This window comes from Trichosurus vulpecula, chromosome 5 (genome assembly GCF_011100635.1).
Source record: "Trichosurus vulpecula isolate mTriVul1 chromosome 5, mTriVul1.pri, whole genome shotgun sequence".
Lineage (NCBI taxonomy): Eukaryota > Metazoa > Chordata > Mammalia > Diprotodontia > Phalangeridae > Trichosurus > Trichosurus vulpecula.
Window position 1 is genome coordinate 152067522 of NC_050577.1, and position 18671 is coordinate 152086192.

General features: G+C 37.3%; 1 protein-coding gene across 1 annotated transcript in view; it reads left to right on the forward strand.

The window, feature by feature from the left end:
• RSBN1L (round spermatid basic protein 1 like) overlaps positions 1-18671 on the forward strand; it is a 90925-nt gene that overhangs the window by 46203 nt on the left and 26051 nt on the right. The window contains exon 3 of the mRNA XM_036759717.1: positions 446-1089. Coding sequence (XP_036615612.1) covers positions 446-1089 — 644 coding nt within the window. The remainder of the gene's footprint in view (positions 1-445; positions 1090-18671) is intronic.

The window sequence follows — 18671 nt, forward strand, 5'->3', positions numbered from 1 at the left end:
TTCATGTTCTGTCACTCTCCTAGTTGGCAGTTGGCAGGGTGGGGTTGAGGCATGAGTTTGAGCCTAAGGACAGTTTTCCAACTCTCAATAATGGGTGCCTTTCTGCACAGCATTGGTGTTAAGTTTTTCCCCCCCATGTTTATGGTGGATTGTTCCATTCTTTTGATTTTATCAGTGTTTTTATATTTTTGACCTGAAGTGTGATATTTAAACTTTTTATGCATCCCAAAAGTCTTAGTGCACTTAGTCTTAGTGTGCTTAAAATGGCACTAAGACTTTTGGGATACTTTGTATATTAAGTTTTCAGTGCTGTATAAAATTAATCTTCAGTACCAAGTACAATGAAGATAAACATGTCTATTTTTTTTTAATTAAAATGCTTTACCTAAGGTATGGGATTTTAGCAGTTAAAATAAGGAGTTTCAAAACACATTTTTCCCAACAGGTGGGAAGGACAAACCAAAAACAAATGCAGAAGACTTACAAATTAAAAAGGTAAAGAAGAAAAAGAAAAAGAAACATAAAGAAAGTGAAAAAAGGAAGCGTCCAAAAATGTATAGCAAATCTATTCAAACCATCTGCTCAGGATTGCTCTCTGATGTTGAAGATCGAGAAGCCAAAGGCATCATAGATGATCATCTTAAGGATTATATTGGAAAGAATTTGGATACCAAGAAGGAGTATGAGTCTAAGATACCAGAGAACAGTGAGTTTCCATTTGTCTCATTAAAGGAGCCTCGAGTTCAGAATAAAATGAAAAGGTTGGACACCTTGGAGTTCAAACAGCTCATTCATATTGAGCACCAGCCTAATGGAGGTGCATCAGTTATCCATGCCTACAGTAATGAACTCTCCCACTTGTCTCCTGTGGAGATGGAGAGGTTTGCAGAAGAATTTGTGGGTCTGGTTTTTAGTGAAAATGAAAACTCTGCAGCTTATTATGTAATGGGTATTGTTCATGGGGCAGCTACATATTTACCTGACTTTCTAGACTACTTTTCATTTAATTTTCCCAATTCACCAGTGAAAATGGAGATATTAGGAAAAAAAGATATAGAGACAACGACTATGTCCAATTTTCATGCTCAGGTAAGAGGTTCTCTTTTTAAAAAATAACTAAATGGTATTTCGTGAAGATTTTTGTTCCTTTTTGAGTTGTTAACAGTTTTCACTGCAGTTATAAAATGGAAGGTAAGAATGAAGAGTTTATGAGAATGTTAGGCATAGACTATTTTCTAAGGCTGGATAGATGTCACAGTATTTTTAAAATTATGGTTTCTATCCATTACTTCAGAATTTTTCTTTAAATATGATTTACAAAATCTATGTAAAATAAAAAGAAATACTTTGCAGGTATTATCTGTGGCCCTAAGGAAAGGTCTTAGGTGCCATATAAATAGTAGTCAGTAAGCATGTACTCTAAAAAACACTTGGAAATTTACTAATGTATTTTCCCAGGCCACAAAATTTACTTTTTCTTCCTTAAAAATTTGCCTAAAATTAATCTATCCCCTCTACCCTCTCCCTTTCCTCCCACATAAAATTGTTAGTCTTTTAAACTCTGTTGCAGTAGTCTAATTTCTGATCTTTGAAGTAGAATCATTATGTAATAGACGTAGAAGGAAACATATCGATCTACTGTATTGATACTATTTTACAGATGAGAAAACTGAGACAGGTTACATCTATTGCCCTCAGTGGTCACCATATGAGTTATATGAATAGGACCAGAATCTTGGTCTCCTCACTGACAATTCTGTGTTCTTTCTATAACACTGAATTATTGCAGTTAATTTTCACATTGTTGTACTGAGGTAAATTCTTTTATCAGCTTTGAAAAGAGCTGTTTAAGATTAGTTGACTCAACAAACATTTATCAGCTGCCAGCTGATATCATGTTGAGTGATGAGGATACAAAAATGAAATAGACCTTATGTTCAAGGAGCTTACATTATGTTGGAGGATTTCAGTCTATAAATCAAGGTAATTTAAGGAGGGATTTGAAAGGATGAGTATTGGCTTGAGGGTGGAGGTGGTATCACTTGAGCTGGGCCTTAAAGATAAGATTTCTAAAAGTTGAAGATTAGGAAGATGCACAGTCCAGGCAAGGAAAATTGCTTCTGTGACTGGGAGAGATTCAGTGGAAAACTTAGGGAATAATTTGTCTGGAATATAGAGTATGTGAAGGGGAGTGATAGGAAATAAGACTATAAAGGTGAGTTGGAAGAAGATTGTGGAAGTTCTATAATGTTTCCTTCTAGAGGCAAATCTCATGAAGAGAGTTTTTTAGTGGAGTGATGATACAGCCATTCTTGTGACTTAAGATTATTTTGGCAGCTGTATGGAGGATAGATGTAGAGGGTATAGGTTAGAAACAAAGAAACCAAGTAGGAGGCTATTACAAGAGTCCAGGGGAAAGGGAAACTAAGACTATGGGTACATGAATGGAAGGTGGTGTGAGGGATGCTATAGAAATTGAATTGATAAGACTTGGCAGCTGATTAGAAGGTTGAGAAAAAGGAAAGAGTTAGTTGGTCCCAAGTTACAAATCTGGGTGACAAGAAAGATGGTGGTGGCTTCAATAGAGAGAGAGAACTTTTGGGGGAGGTAAGTAAGATAATGGTTTTTTGGACATGTTGAATTGGAATTTGATGGGTTATCTAGATTGAGATGGTTATCCAGCAAACAACTGACAGTTGAGGAGAGAGAGTGGAACTGGATATGTGGGTTTGTAAGTTATCTTCATAGAGAAAATAATTTGGACTCATAGGAGTGATTGAGATCACTAAGGGAGTGTGTGTAAAGAAAGAAGAGATGAGGGCCCAGGACAGAACCTTGATAGATGATGACCTAAAGAGGAGAATAAGAAAGAACAAGTTAAATAGATAGAAGAACCAGTAGGGATTGATGTCACAGAAGCCAAGAAAGGAAAATGTTTTTTAGGAAAGGTGATTGATGTTAGAAAGATTAAAGAAATCCAGGAGGATGACTACTTAGAAAAGGCCCTCAGATTTATCAATTAAGAGATCATTGGTTATCATTCTTTGAAATGACATTTTCAATGGAGCACTAAAATCAGAAACTAGATTCCAAGGGATGAGAAGTGAGTGAATGGTGAGAAAGTAGAGACATCAAGTATGGGAGATTCTTATTAGAAATTTGGCTGAGAAAAGGAAGAGAAGTTTCAGGAGATGGTCACATCAATTAATGTTTTTGAGGATGGGGAAGATTAGTTAGCATTAAAGAGACAGTGAATAGGGAGAAAATGACAAGGAAAAATAGGACTAATTTCCTGAAGAAAGGGGATTTAGGAGTTGTTTCTTCTATCTAGCAAAGGAGAAGAGGATGGGTGAAAATGTAAAGGGTATTAGAGGTATGGAGTACTATAGGAGAAGTGAGAGTGAAGTGGATGGCCTCAGGGTTCTTGATAAAATAGGAGATTGCATCAGATGCTGAAATAATAAGGTATGAACCTGAAAGAAGAAGGGCAGTTTGGAATGGGGTAGAGGTGGGGTAGGAGGCCTAGAGAGAAGTTAAGATTACATAATTTGAATTTGTAGTGGACTCAGTCGCATAATTTGTTTATATGCACATAGTTGAACTGTAGAAAATGGATCTCAACTGCTGAGATTTTTTTTTTTACCTTGAAAACACAGAAATAACGATATTAGCATAGTGAATCAGTTAGAAGAAGTTTTGCATATACGTTGTTTTCATATTCCTGTGGATGAACTTGTTGATAAATTTTCAACAACCTGTAATCTTATATGATACAAGTTTTATATAAAAATATGATCTTTACCTTTATTTGAATAATAATAACACTGTATAAAGGAATCCAAAGCTAGGGTCTACAAAGTAGAATTTACCTTTCAATTTCCTTTTCCATCTCAAACATTAAAAAATTCAGTGCCCTTTTCTCCTGATCTCGGTCAATTTGGTTTTAGGAGTGGGGAAGACAACTCGTGTTGAACCACTTAATGAAAGTAAAGAAATTATTGGTTGCCCTCCCTATTAGATCCCCTCAAATCCACAACCATCCCTTCCTGAAAAGTGAGGGCCTGGTATGTGTCTCTTTAACTTGTCTTAACTTTTGAGTAAATTTTTATATTGGGAGAGAAATTCAGAAAGTGGATTTTTAAAAATATTGAAGATAAATTCATGTTATTTTTTCAGGTACCAGGTTTAGTTTATTTCTTTGACATTTCATGGCTACTGATATGGATAATGATTAAATAGAGGGAATAAATATAAAATTGAAAAATGTCGTAGCAACTGGGCGTACAAAGACAGAAATAATTGTCTAAGTCTTCACTTTATCTCAGATTGGAAGGAGATACAACCTTGTGTATAGACACACACACTCACCCCTCACTTCCTCCTCCTTGCCTTCTGTACCTTACCTGAGCCGTGCCTTAAAGAGAACAGTTAGTAAAAATAGAACATTTTAATGCCCCTCTGGCATTGTGATCTTTTGATGCTCTATTGTGTTTTGCTTTTAGTGCATAATGGTTCATTTTGTAATTTGCCTCACCCCAGACAGCACTTACCTTTCTTCTCTTTCTTCTTGGCCACTAGAAAAGGCCACAAAAAAGTTACACCCTCACGTTCTTTTCCTGTGTCATAGAAAGCTCAGTTTGAATCAGTTAGAGAAATAATGTCATTAGGTATTTATCAAGGACTGTTGAATTTGAATTCCCAGAATGTCAGATTCATATTTGCATAAAAGTACAATACAGCTTCGTTTATCCCTGCAAGTACTTTGCATTAGGGCTTTGTGCTTTATAACTTTGGAATTATACGTGTGAGATCCTAGTGTCTTATCTTGCATATTGGGATGTCTTCCCTTTGAATATTTTTTCTCTTTCTCCCTTTGAACTTCTGTGTTTCATGTCTTGATCAATCTGGATATGAGATTGTATTATAAAAAATGCATTCTGAATTAAAATATAAACAGAGATATGTCTGTGGCAGAAGGGTGTAGATTACCAGATTATAAACTTCAAACCTTTTGATAAAAATCTATTTGAGGAAAGACACAGATGTGGATTTCTGTGTAGTTTCATTAGCCCTAAATCTAATTCTTTCTAGGTATAACTTTAGTCATCTTCAAGTTCAGTTTATAAAATGAGAATTTGTCCAGCTTGTTTAGTCATTGCCCACTATATGTTAGATGTTATGCAAAAGAAAAGACATGGTACTGTGGTTCTCAGCTCCACTTGCTCCCTTGATCACAATAATAAATCGATATTTGTCCAAAATCATGCTTTACTGTTTCTTGTAACTATGAATATTTTTTACATAATTCTGATGCTATTTAGAGATGTTTCTTAATCTGTAAGCCCTTAGCCCCTTTCATTTCTTGGTACTGAACTGTATTTTCCAAAATAATTTTTGCTGTCTTCTCTTGCATGAACCATCACATTTAGATCGTTTAGTATATAGTGACTTCATTAGGAGGATATTGACAAATTTTTAGACTTTCTATGTCTCTTCTTCTGCAATAAATATTGGTACATAGTTCTCTTTTAAAACTACTTTTAGCTATCTTTACAATAGTCTGTTTACTTATGATCATTATGAACAAGATGAAAAAACCAGTCTCAGGAAATGTTTCTTAACAGCCTTTGACCACATGATGATAAGGAGGAACGTAACACACATTTAACATTATAAAATTTACGGAGTGCTTTTCTCACAACAGCCCTATTAGGTTATAGCAATGCTGTTAATCCCTTTTTGCAGATGAGGAAACTGAGGCCTAGAGAAGTTAAAACAGATACTTACCTATGGTCACATATATCCAAAAAGTGTGAGAGCTGGGTTTGAATCCTGTTTCTTGACTGAAATTTCAGTGTTCTTTCCACTATACCACTGTACTTCCGAAACCAAATTATTGATCTCCTTTATTTCTCCCTCTGAGAATTTTTGGGTTGACCTTCCAATTAGCTGTACCTACTTTTTCTTCTACTTTCATTTATAGTAAGAATGTTAATATGGCTATAACTCTTCTAATAATGGACACACTTGAGCAAAGATGATGCATTAAGAGTACCGATTTTTAAATTTTAAAAGAAGTATTTAATTCTTAGAATCCTCTGATTATTTCTTATTCATTTTACCAAGTGGGGAGAGTTCCAGAGCATCTAGGGCCATTACTCTTTTTGTCTGGTTCATGGGCCACATTTTGAATGAGAGTCCAGTCTTCTGATGATGAGATTTTCTTGGTAGGTAAATTTGTCCTTGGACAATGAAAGTACAGTATGTTTCTAGGCCTTTTTCTACCCCAGTTTGTGTTCTGCTGATAAAGCCTTTGAAGACAAGACCTAGGCTCATCCCCAAGCCACAATAAGGATCAAAAAAGTTTTGTGGTGGTTGCTAGAAAATCACGTGTTTTATTTCCACTAACTTCTAAGTTTCCTTTTGAGTAATTTTAAGTGAATAAAATGATAGCTAGAGAGACGTTAGAAATAACTCAGCCAAACCTTCCTATGTCTTCCCCTTTTTATAGACGGAGAATCTGAACCCAGGTAGAAGGTAAAGTGACTTGACTAAGGTCATCCAGATAAATAGAAGATGTTACATTTAAAGCTGAGGTCCTTTGACTACACAAATAGTATTTTTTCTCTTATTCCCTACTATCTCTGGCACTGTGGTGCTCTTCAGCCAAACAATTGGAAATACAAGTTCATACAAGTTAATGAGTTCTTGGAAATAATCTTTGAAGAAGCCTTTTTAGAGATTTGTCATTTAACATCAAGTGAACTGCTGAATTACATTAAACATAAACATGTCAAATATGGAAGTACCAACTAAAGTAACCACAGAGGAATCAGAGCCTCCAGATGAGCCCTAACAATTTAAATATGTGGTAAGAGTTTTTTTTTTTTCGTAAGCATTTTATAGATATGCACAATAGGGTATGAGGCAGTAGAAAGCTGGTATATTATAGAACAAATCTAGAAAGATACTGGACCTGTGATTTTAATAATATAAATAATTCCCAGGAGAGGAAACTCCCTCTTCTAAAACAAATCTTTCTGAACTTTTGCTGTAATTTGAAGTCTCAGAGTGCCTAGAGCTCAAGTTAATTTGCTCTGAGGGAGGTTACCTGCAATTATAAATTAAGGGGCAGGTCCTGGCTTTGTGGCTAGCTTCATAACTTCTTTTAAGGACTGTGCTTCAAAGGAGAGAATATAGGAAAAAGTTCAGAGAAGAGCTGAACAATCAAAATATGACCCTGCTTCTATAGAAGCCAGAAGTAGCATAAGAGGAGCTATTTACTAATCAGGAATGGAATGCATTATTAAAGGAAGAAAATTTAAATTTCATCCCTATTAAACAAAGCTTTGCTATTTCCTAATACTCAGAGTCTTAGAAGACTAATGAGACTAATAAAAAAGCAGCTTTATTATAGTAATCACAGGTAGTATGCTGTAGTAGATAGAGCTCTGGACTTGGAGTCAAGAAGACTTGTCACTTAATCTCTCTGAGCCTCATTTTCTTCATATGTGAAATGTGAATAATAATATCACTTGCCCTCTAAAAGGTTGTTGTGAGGATCAAAATGAGATAATGTATCAAAAATGCTTTGCAAACTTTAAAGCACTATATAAATGTCAGCTATTAGTAGTAAGTTGTAGCATCAGCATTAGCATACTGTGCTTCTCTTCATGTATCCCAAGGGGTTATGTTCACTTTTTTTTTGCCTGCTGCTGTGGCACATTATTGACTTTTGTTGACCTTATGCTCTACTTTAAAAAACAAACAAAAACAGAGGTCTTTTTCACTTAAACAGTCTAGTCAAGCACACTCAGTGTCACACTTATGAAGTTGGTACCTTGAACTCAAGTATAAAACGTTATTTATCTCTGTTAGATTTTGCTTCCCATTCTAAGCAGTTGAGATATTTTTGGATCGTGACTCTGTCATCTTGTATGTTAATTATCTCTCCCAAATTTGTGTCATCTGCAAATTTGATAATGCATGTCAGCTGTTCACACAAATGATTGATAAAAAGTATTAAATGGAACAGGATCAAGGATAGATCTCTGAGGTCTTCTATCAGAAACATCTCTCCAAATTGACACTGACCAATCATTTATGATTGTTCCTTGGATCCAGCCTTTCACTAGTTCTGGTTTCACCTAATTATTTCATCTACATGGCCAAATCTTTCCATTTTGTCCAGAAGGATACCATTAAAAAACTTAGATGGTATAGTTTCAGATCTTCTCACCATTCTGACCATCCTTCTGTGAATAAACTCTGCCTTTTTAGTGTCCTTCCTAAGATGTGGTACCTAGAGTTGAACCTAATCAGTAGAAATTACAGGAGGAACTTAACTAGTCTCCAAAGTTAAATACTGTAGAGTAGCTCCATTGAGGAAAAATAGCAATTGAGATGCCTTGTTTGTTTGGAATTCTTTCTCATTCTTTCTCCTTCTATTTTCTTATTTTTTCTTGGAGCTGGAACCCTGTCCCTATCTCCTTCCCATTCCACCCCTGAATTGAACAGAAAAGAAAAACAAAGCCCTTATTACAAATATACACATTCAAACAAAACTGATTCCTGCATTGGCAAGTGTCCTAAAATATATGTCTTATTCTGCATCTTGAATCCACTATCTCTCTGTCAGTAGGTGGGTAGCCTTCTTCATTATTGGTCCTCTGGATCTGTTGTTGGTCATTGAGTTGTTTGTCTTTACAGGGTCATTGTTATTGAATAAATTGTTTTCTAGCTTCTGCTCGATTTGTTCTCCATCAATTCATAAAAACCTCTCAAGTTTCTTCGAATTCTCCCTTTATTCATTTATTCTGACACAGCAATATCCTGTTACATTCGTATAGCAAATTTGTTCACCAGACTGTTAATTTGTAGTTCTTTGCCACTATGAAAAGAGATGGTATAAACATTTTTGTCCATATTGGTCCTTTTCCTCTTTCTTTGACTTCTTTAGGGTATAGTCCTTGTAGTAGCGTCATTCAGTCAAAGGCTTTACAGAGTTCAGTGATTTGGGGGCTATAGTTCCAAATTTCATTTAACAGCTATATATCATTTCACAACTTTGCCAGCAGTGCATTATTGTGCCTTTCCCCCACCACAGACCCTTCAACATTTATTTTCCCTTTTGTCATCCTTGCCAGTTTGATTGTTTTTGACTGGAACCTCAGAGCTTCTTTAATTTGCATTTCTGTAATTATTATTAGTGATTTGCCACATTTTTTTTTAACATAGTTCTTGGTAGCTTGTATTTCTTCCTTTGAAAACTGCCTGTACATACCCTTTAACCATTTCTCTATGAGGGAATGGTTCTTGTTGTTATAAATTATAAATTATCTTGGAAATGAGACCTTTATCAGAGAAACATGCTGTAAGGATTCTTTATTCCCCAGTAAAATGTTTCCCTTCTAATTTTTATTTGGAGCATATCTTGGTATATGGTGTGAGATACTGATCTATACCTAATTTCTGACAGACTGCTTTCCAAAAGTTATTCCAAGAAATTTTGTTCAGTAATAAATTCTTAATTCAGTTGCTGGAATCTTTGAAGCCCCTTGTTTTACAGATGAGGAAATAGAGGCTTGGAGAGGTAAAGTCCCAGGTGTTAAATAGCCCCTAGCCTAAGAAGCTTTGAAGCCAAGTCTTTTGGCTCTAAAGTCAGGACGCTGCCACACAACCCTGCTTTACGAACCTTGTTCTTTCTACATAACTACATTCAAGATTTCTCCATCTTGTCTTAAAGGATACCATTAATAGTTTGGTTTTTTATAATATGTTGATGAAATCCTCATATACTAAGTTCACAGCATTCATCTGAATATACTAATCTAGAAACCTGTCAAAATTTTTAAAATTTTCATTGGCCCAAATTGAAATTTGCTTATTTCTAGCAAGAATAAAAACAGGAAGAAATTTGCCATCACCTACATAAAGTGTGAAATGTTTGTATTTCTTCCCTGGCCAAGTGATTGTTATTAAAGTACAGATGAATTTTTCCTGCTAGACAAAAAGGTAAAGGGACTTGATGAATGCTTTTCTGCTTTCTGAGTTATCAAGGAGAATTAAATGTTCCCTTTTTTAAAAAAAATGGGAGAAAGCCTACATTGTAAAATAAAGAAGGCAAAAAGATCTCAGTCAGATGGAAATGCTTATATATGTGTCAGGAAGCTAGAAGGTAAATGAGTGAGACATAGGAACAAGGGAACAAGGACCAGTGAACCCTTGGAAGCTAAATAACAAATATAAGGCCCTCTCTGAAGTGCAGGGAGATTAACCCTGGGATGAGGAAGTAGCTGTTTATCTTTTAAGAAGTAGTACATGTCAAGTGAGTCAAACATGCACCTCCCCTCAGACCCCAGTAGAAACAATCCAGAACCCTATGCCCAAGACCTCTAGGAAGAGCAAGACACTGTCCCTCCACCTCCCAACGCCATTGACGCTGCTTTTTCTTGTGCCTGTGCAAGTGACCCTTGTGGAGGTGGGACTTGCTACCACTCACCTGCTTACTATCACCAATGGGCAGGTCAACTCCAGAGTTCAGGAACACAGTACCCATCTCTCCCTAGATTACTCCTGCGATCATTGTCTCTATAGCAGCAACCACACTGGCACGCCCAAGATGGCTGCTAGCACAGGTTCTTAGATCTGCTTTTCTAAGAAAGACTGCTTAAAAGGGGTTAACAATCCTACTTTTAACTACATTCACTAGTTCAGGGAAAGGGTCAGCACCCTGAACATCAGAGAAAATACAGTCAGAGAAATTAGCACAAAGAACAACAGACAGGATTCTTGACTGCCTGATCGAAGCAGTATTGCTATGTACTTTACATACATCACTGGATCGAGGGAGCCTTTACGTCTGAGTAGTCGGGGAGCTTTGAATATACAGCTACTCAGAGTCTTGACCTGGAAATCAAAAGATCCTTCTCATAATCAAACCCCCAAAGCCACACCTTGCTTCAGAATATATATACACTTTTGGCTAATAGGTTCAGAGCCAGAAGGCATCACAACCCTTGTGACTCAGTGCCTAATTAGCTTACTACCAAAAGGTGTGAGAGCCTTCCTAGGAGCAAACCTCCCCTAAGCAAGCTCCTCCCCTAATGGGCTCTGTTATTCAAGATGTATCACAGCTGTGATCTGGGCCAGAGCTCAAGGCAGGTCACATAGGCCTATTAATGGATGGGGAAAAATCTTCATACCCCATTAACATTACACTGTCCAAAGAAGGAACCCTTGTGGAAATTTGACCTGGTTACTATCTCTTCTATTGCTCCAGCTTTTGTTTCCTCAGCAGCCAAAGCTGTTTGAAAACCTAGAAAAGAAATTTCTCACTTCCAAATTCCTTAACACTTTCAAATAGTTGAACATCAGAAATGACTATGGTTTTATTAAGGGAAATGAAACCAAAGAAGATATGTTACTATCTGCCTTGTTATTGCAGCCTAAACATCGCTAGGCTTTTCCATCTATCTGTGTAGCTGAAAAATCAATTATGTGTTTCCCCTATTAGAATGTGAGCTACTTGAGAGCAGAAACTTTTTTTTCTTTGTAACAGGTCCTATCAAATGAGAGATCATCTACCTTCCTATTTATCCTTTATATAACTTGCTTTGTAAATATTTGTTTAGTGTCGTCTTCCTCATTAGATTGTTAACCTCCTCAAAGGCAGGGACTGTTACTTTTTGCCCCTTTTTGTATCTTCTAGCACTTAGCACAGTGCCATAGTTTCTGACACATAGTAAGCACTTAATAAATGTTGGTTATTGATTGATTCCTAAAGCAGGTCTCTAAGATTAGACTAAGAATCATCAAGTTTTGTCAAACTAGATATTTGCTACTGCATACTTCTGGTGATGAACATGAGCAGAAATAATATGATTTGGAAAAAAATTCCTAGAGTATGAATCCTTGCTGGTCATTTAACCTGTTTGAATCTCAGTTTCTTTAGCTGTAAAATGGGACAATAATAGCTGTGGGGCTTAAATGAAATCATCTATGCAAACATTTCTCTAAGATAAGGGCTTGGAGAGGAAAGCAGATTTAGTGAGTGGACAAGTAACTGGTGTTTTTGATGATGTTTCAGAAGATGACTGGATTTCTGGACCCTGGGCTTTAAAGCATAACAATGACAGTCAATCTGCCAGGGATGCCTTTTAACAGTGTGTTTTTATGGATCCTTGTAAGTCTATTCAAAAGAACTAAAATGTAAGAAGAGAAGAGGAAGAAAACTGCTGATGTATCTCTTGCCTACTAAGCTAGATACCATGGGGAGGAGGAAGAAAAGCAAGCAAAAGCAAATTCACGGGAGACATCATCTCAAAAAGCCAGCAGTATGACTCAGGCCCTCAAATACTTTATACACAAATGTACAAAATGTGAGTAACGGCAGTGTTGATTTGAGATTCTTACTTAAGGAGGTAGAGCAAGTTGGTATGCCATAGTGTATAGAGAATTGACCTCAGAGTAAGAAAGACTTGGGTTCAAGTCTAGCCTCTGACATATATGGCCTATGTGATTCTGGGCTAGTCACTTCGTATTTCAGGGCAAAGACAAGAATGTTATAAGAATACACGTTCTTGCAGAATGGTTGCAGTGGTAGTCAGTAAATTTATTAGGTGCCTGCACTATGTGCCAGAACAGTATTGATGCATTGGGAATGTGAAGAAAGGCAAAAGACAGTTCTTACTTTCAAGGAACTCACAGTCTAATGGGGAAGACGATATGCGAACAACTATATACAGACAATGTACAGGATAAATTTGAGATACTCATAGAGGGAAGTCATTCTTGGGGAAGGCTTCTTGTTAAAGAATAGATTTTTGCCAGGACTTGAAGCCAGGAGGTGAAGATGAAGAGGGAGAGAATTCCAGGCACAGGGAGCAACCAGTGAAAACACTTGGAGTCAGAAGATGGAGTGTCTTTTTTTGAGGAACAGCAAGGTAGCCAGGGAAAGGTATGAAGGCTTAAGGTAATAGTGAGACACAATTTTATTGAGAGAGAGTGAGAGAGTGTTTGTGTCTGGGTTTAGGGGAGAGGGAGTTTAATGTAACATTGTCAGACTTAAGCTTTAGGAAAATCACTTTGGCAATTGAGTGGAAGATAGATTGGAATTAGGAGAGATTTTTGAAGCAAGAAGACTAATTCACAGGCTGTTGGCAATAGTGTAGGCAAGAGGTGATTGAGGGATTAAATTACAGTGGTGGTTGTGTAAGTGGAGAGAAAGGGTTGTTGTAAAGAGAGATATCGTGAAGGTAGAAACCAGGATTTTGGCAAAGGGTTGATATGTGGGATGAGTGGAAGTTCAGTTTTAGATAATAGTGAAGTTACCAATCTGGGTGACTAGAAGGATTGTAATGCCCTCTATGATAATGGGGAATTTCAGAAGTAGTAAGATCCTGAGGTTTGTTTGTGACATAGTGAGATTGAGAGTCTTAAGGGACATGCCTGTCAAGATATCTAAGAAGTATTTGGAGATGGGTGACTACAACTCAGCTAAGGTGCTATGGCTGGGCATTGAGATCTAAAAATCATCTGTATAGACATGATAATTGAACCCATGGGATTTAATGATCTCGTAGAGTAAACAAAAGAGGAGGGCTAGGGGCAGCACTTTGGGGGAGTCCACAATTGGGTATTACTTGGTTGGAGAAACTACATAGAAGTAGTTTGAAGAACCTGGGGAGCTAGAGAGGAGAGAATTATCTCTGAGAAGGTGACCTACAGTACCATGTGCCACGGAGAGGTCAAAAGGGATAAGAGTTGTGGAAAAGGCTATTAGCTGTGGCAATAAAGAGATCATTGGTAAAACTGGAGAAAGTAGTTTGAGTTGAACGATAGATTAGTAAAAGGAGAGGAAATGAAGATTGATTGTAGACATTTCTCATGAATTTTAGCTATGAAAGTGACTAGACATAGAAGATGATAATGATGGAAATAGTAGGTGAGGGGTTTTTTTTATATTTCTAAATTGCAAACTTTATTAAATTCGACAGATACACTTCTGAAAATTAAGAAATGGTTTCCTTCCCCCAGCACAACAGATTATTCCCAGGCAGTATAATACATTCTTTTTTTGGTTTTGTTTTGTTTTCTTATTTTATTATTTAATATTTTTAGTTTTCAGCATTGATTTCCACAAGATTTTGAGTTATAAATTTTCTCCCCATTCCTACTCTCCCCCCCACTCCAAGATGGCATATATTCTGATTGCCCCGTTCCCCAGTTAGCCCTCCCTTCTGTCACCCCACTCCCCCCCAACCCCTTTCCCCTTACTTTCTTGTAGGGCAAGATAGATTTCTATACCCCATTGCCTGTATATCTTATTTCCCAGTTGCATGTAAAAACAACTTTTTTTCTTTTGAGCATCTGTTTTTAGAACTTTGAGTTCAAAATTCTCTCCCCTCTTCCCTCCTTACCCACCCTTCCTAAGAAGGCAAGCAATTCAACATAGGTCACACATGTATCAATATGTAAAACACTTCCAAAATAATCATGTTGTGAAAGACTAACTATATTTCCCTCCATCCTATCCTGTCCCCCTTTATTCAGTTTTATCCCTTGACCCTATCTATTTTCAAAGTGTTTGCTTTTGATTACCGCCTCCCCTGATCTGCCCTCCCCTCCATCATCCCCCTTTCTTATCCCCTCCCCCCTACTTTCCTATGGGGTAAGATACCCAACTGAGTGTGTATGTTATTCTCTCCTCAAGTCAAATCCCATGACAGCAAGACTCACTCATCGCCCCTCACCTGCCCTTCTTCCCTTCCAACAGAACTGCTTTTTCTTGCCACTTTTATGGGAGATAATTTACTCCATTCTATCTCTCCCTTTCTACCTCTCTCAATATATTCCTCTCTCACCCCTTAATTTTATTTTTTAGATAATATCCCTTCATATTCAACTCACCCTGTGCCCTCTGTCTCTCTCTCTCTCTCTCTCTCTCTCTCTCTCTCTCTCTCTCTCTCTATATATATATATATATATATATATATATATATATATATATATATATATATATGTATATATATATATATGTATATTCCCTTCAACTACCCTAATACTGAGAAAGGTCTCATGAATTACAAACATCATCTATCTTTGTAGGAATGTAAACAAAACAGTTCAACTTTAGTTAAGTCCCTTATGGTTTTTCTTTCTTGTTTACCTTTTCATGCTTCTCTTGATTCTTGTGTTTGAAAGTCAGATTTTCTATTCAGCTCTGCTCTTTTCACTGAGAAAGCTTGAAAGTCCTCTATTTTATTGAAAGTCCATATTTTGCCTTGGAGCAGTATACTCAGTTTTGCTGGGTAGGTGATTCTTGGTTTTAATCCTAGCTACTTTGACCTCTGGAACATCATATTCCAAGCCATTCAATCCATTAATGTAGAAGCTGCTGGATCTTGTGTTATCCTGATTGTGTTTCCACCTTACTCAAATTGTTTCTTTCTGGCTGCTTGCAGTATTTTCTCCTTGATCTGGGAACTCTGGAATTTGGCAACAATATTCCTAGGAATTTTCTTGTTGGGATCTTTTTCAAGAGGTGATTGGTGGATTCTTTCAATGTTTATTTTACCCTCTGGTTCTAGAATATCAGGGCAGTTTTCCTTGATAATTTCCTGAAAGATGATGTCTAGGTTCTTTTTTTGATCATGGCTTTCAGGTAGTCCAATATTGAATTTTTCAATTATCTCTTCTGGATCTATTCTCCAGGTCAGTGGTTTTTCCAATGAGATATTTCACATTGTCTTCCATTTCTTCATTCCTTTGGTTCTGCTTTATAATTTCTTGATTTCTCATAAAGTCACTAGCCTCCACTTGTTCCAGTCTAATTTTTAAGGTGGTATTTTCTTCAGTGGTCTTTTGGACCTCCTTTTCCATTTGGCTAATTCTGCCTTTCAAGGCATTCTTTTCCTCGTTGGTTTTCTGCCATTTGGGTTAGTCTATTTTTTAAGGTGTTATTTTCTTCAGTATTTTTGGGGGGGTTCTCCTTTAGCAAGCTGTTGACTTGTTTTTCATGGTTTTCTTACATCACTCTCATTTCGTGTCCCAGTTTTTCCTCTACTTCTCTTACTTGCTTTTCCAAATCCTTTTTGAGCTCTTCCATGGCCTGAGACCAATTCATATTTTTTTTGGAGGCTTTTGATGTAGACTCTATGACTTTGTTGACTTCTTCTGGCTGTATGTTTTGATCTTTTTTGTCACCAAAAAAGATTGTATAGTCTGAGTCTGAGTCCTTTTGCGCTGCCTGGTCATGTTCCCAGCCAGCTACTTAACCTTTGAGCTTTTTGTCAGGTTATGACTGCTTGTGGAGTAGGGAGTACTTTGTCCCAAGATTTAGAGGCTGCGCTGCTGTTTTCAGAGCTACTTCTATTCCACAGTCATCACAAGCTCTGCCACAGCAGTGCTCCTCTTCCCCCAAGAACCGCCAACCAGGACCGTGACCCCGATCCAAGCAGGACAAAGTAAGAGAACCCTGCCTCTGGGCCAGCAAAGTGTTCTTTGCACTCCTGCTCTGATCTGCCGCTTGATTCCTCCCACCATGTGGGCCAGGGATTCTGGAAGCAGCTGATGGTGGAGCTCTGGAAGCAGCTGCAGGAGCTTCCTGCTACTGCAGCTGCCACTGCCGTGCCACCTCTGCCACCCCCAGTGCTGGGGCTGGACCTCTCTCACTCTGATCCAGCAGTTTTCCCATTAACCTGCTCTGTGTTCTTTGGCATTTGTGTTTTGAGAAGTCTGGTAACTGCTACAGCTCAGTGATTCATGGCCCTATGGCCTGCTCCGGCTGACTCCTGGTCTGGTCTGTCCTGGCACAGCCCATGCTGGGCTCTGCTCCCAGCATGGTGCGGTAGACCCTTCCCAGCAACCATCCAGGCTGTCCTGGGCTAGAGACCTGCTTCCCTCTATTGTTTCATGGGTTCTGCAGCTCTAAAATTTATTCAGAGCCATTTTTTACAGGTGTTTGTAGGGATTTGGGGGAGAGCTTAAGCAGGTCCCTGTTCCAGCCACCATCTTGGCTCTGCCCCTAGGTGAGGGCTTTTTAAAGATGGGGAAATGCTGGATGTATTTTTAGACACAGGGTAGAAACCAGTAGATGGGGAGAGTTTAAAGACAGGAGAGAGTTGAGATGATACTGAGGGCAATTTGTTGGGAGAAGATAGAAAGAGATGGGATCAAAAGTGCATATAGAGTTTTTCCTTGACAAGGAGAAGGGTCACTTCTTCATCTAAAATGGGATTGTAAAAGGAAATAGTGGGGTAGATGTATCTGAGTGATGTGAGATAAACAAAGGAGGATTGTGCAAGAAATCCAAGGTTAGGGATTGCCACTATGCAAAGGATTAGAGTAGAGGAGACTCTAGAGTTTAGTTGGTTCATCAAGGGCTCAAAATACATAAAAGGAGAGCATGGCCAGTGGTGGGGTGATAGCCTGGGAAATTTTTGGATATAAGAAAATACCTATGCCTTGGCCTTGAAAATATGTTTGGTGATAGAATTCTAATCTTTCCTCATTTTTCATTTATTTCCTTTTTGAGTAACTGAAAATTTGGGGACATGTAAGAGAAATGTTAAGCTTTAATTCTGTGGTGATAGTGGTTATTACCAAGCTTTATGAAAGATGTGCAACCTGGGAAATTACTTGACTTCTTTGGTTAATAAAATAAAAAAATAAAGGTTCTGGTCTAGTTCTTAAGGTTTCTTTCAGCTGTAAGTCCTTTGATCTCATAAAACTATATGAGAATAGATAGATAAAAATGGTGATTTTCCCCAGTGTCTTGTCTCTAGTTCTAACACTAATTTTATCTTTGAATAATTCCTCATTATTTTTGTAGTTAAATTATAAACTGAAACAATAAATGATGTCATTCTGGGACCTGTGGGAAGACAGAATAGTGAGATTGAAAGCTCACCAGTAGAATATTCCGTGAAATCCGGAACTTTCTTTTTTTTCCCCTTGGACTCCCTAGCACCTTCCGCATAGTGCTTTATTTGTAGTAGGCACTCACAGAACGTTTGTTGAATTGAAAGATATTTTTTGCCTCCCTTAGCAGGCCCATAAATCCTCTCACATTCTTGCTTTGTTTTCACACTCCTAAAATATCATCTGAAAGGTTTAAAATGTATTGATTTCATAGTGAAAAAAAATCAAATTGCCATGTAAAATGTATTGAATATGAAAGTTTTAATTCATTTAAAATAAAGCTTTAAAATTGTTTTTTTTACCATTTCTGCTCTTTGTCATTTTTATTACCATTTATTCCTAGTAGTGAGATTATATGCCCAAGTAAGGATTTAAACAACTCCAATTTGTATTTATGTGTGGCCTATACTGAATTAATATTAATTCCTTCCAAGTTGTCAATTGATAATTGAAATATTTAGTTAATCATGGCAAGTTTTATTTCCATATATCTCTCCTCTCCTACATTTGTCTTGAGACTTTTGGGGAGTCTTCTTCCTTAAGTCCCCAACTCTGCCTCTGCTTAGATTTTTCGGTGTTTGTAACCACTACATCCTTTTTTATGAATAGTAGACCTTGCAAGGAAGTTCATGTATGAAGACTTTCTTTGCCCAGAAGTTTAATTCTGGTTGACTCCTTAAGCAAATATTTATTATATATTTGAGGTTATTTCTTTTCCATTCCTATTCTTTGTCCCTTATTCCCTTAAG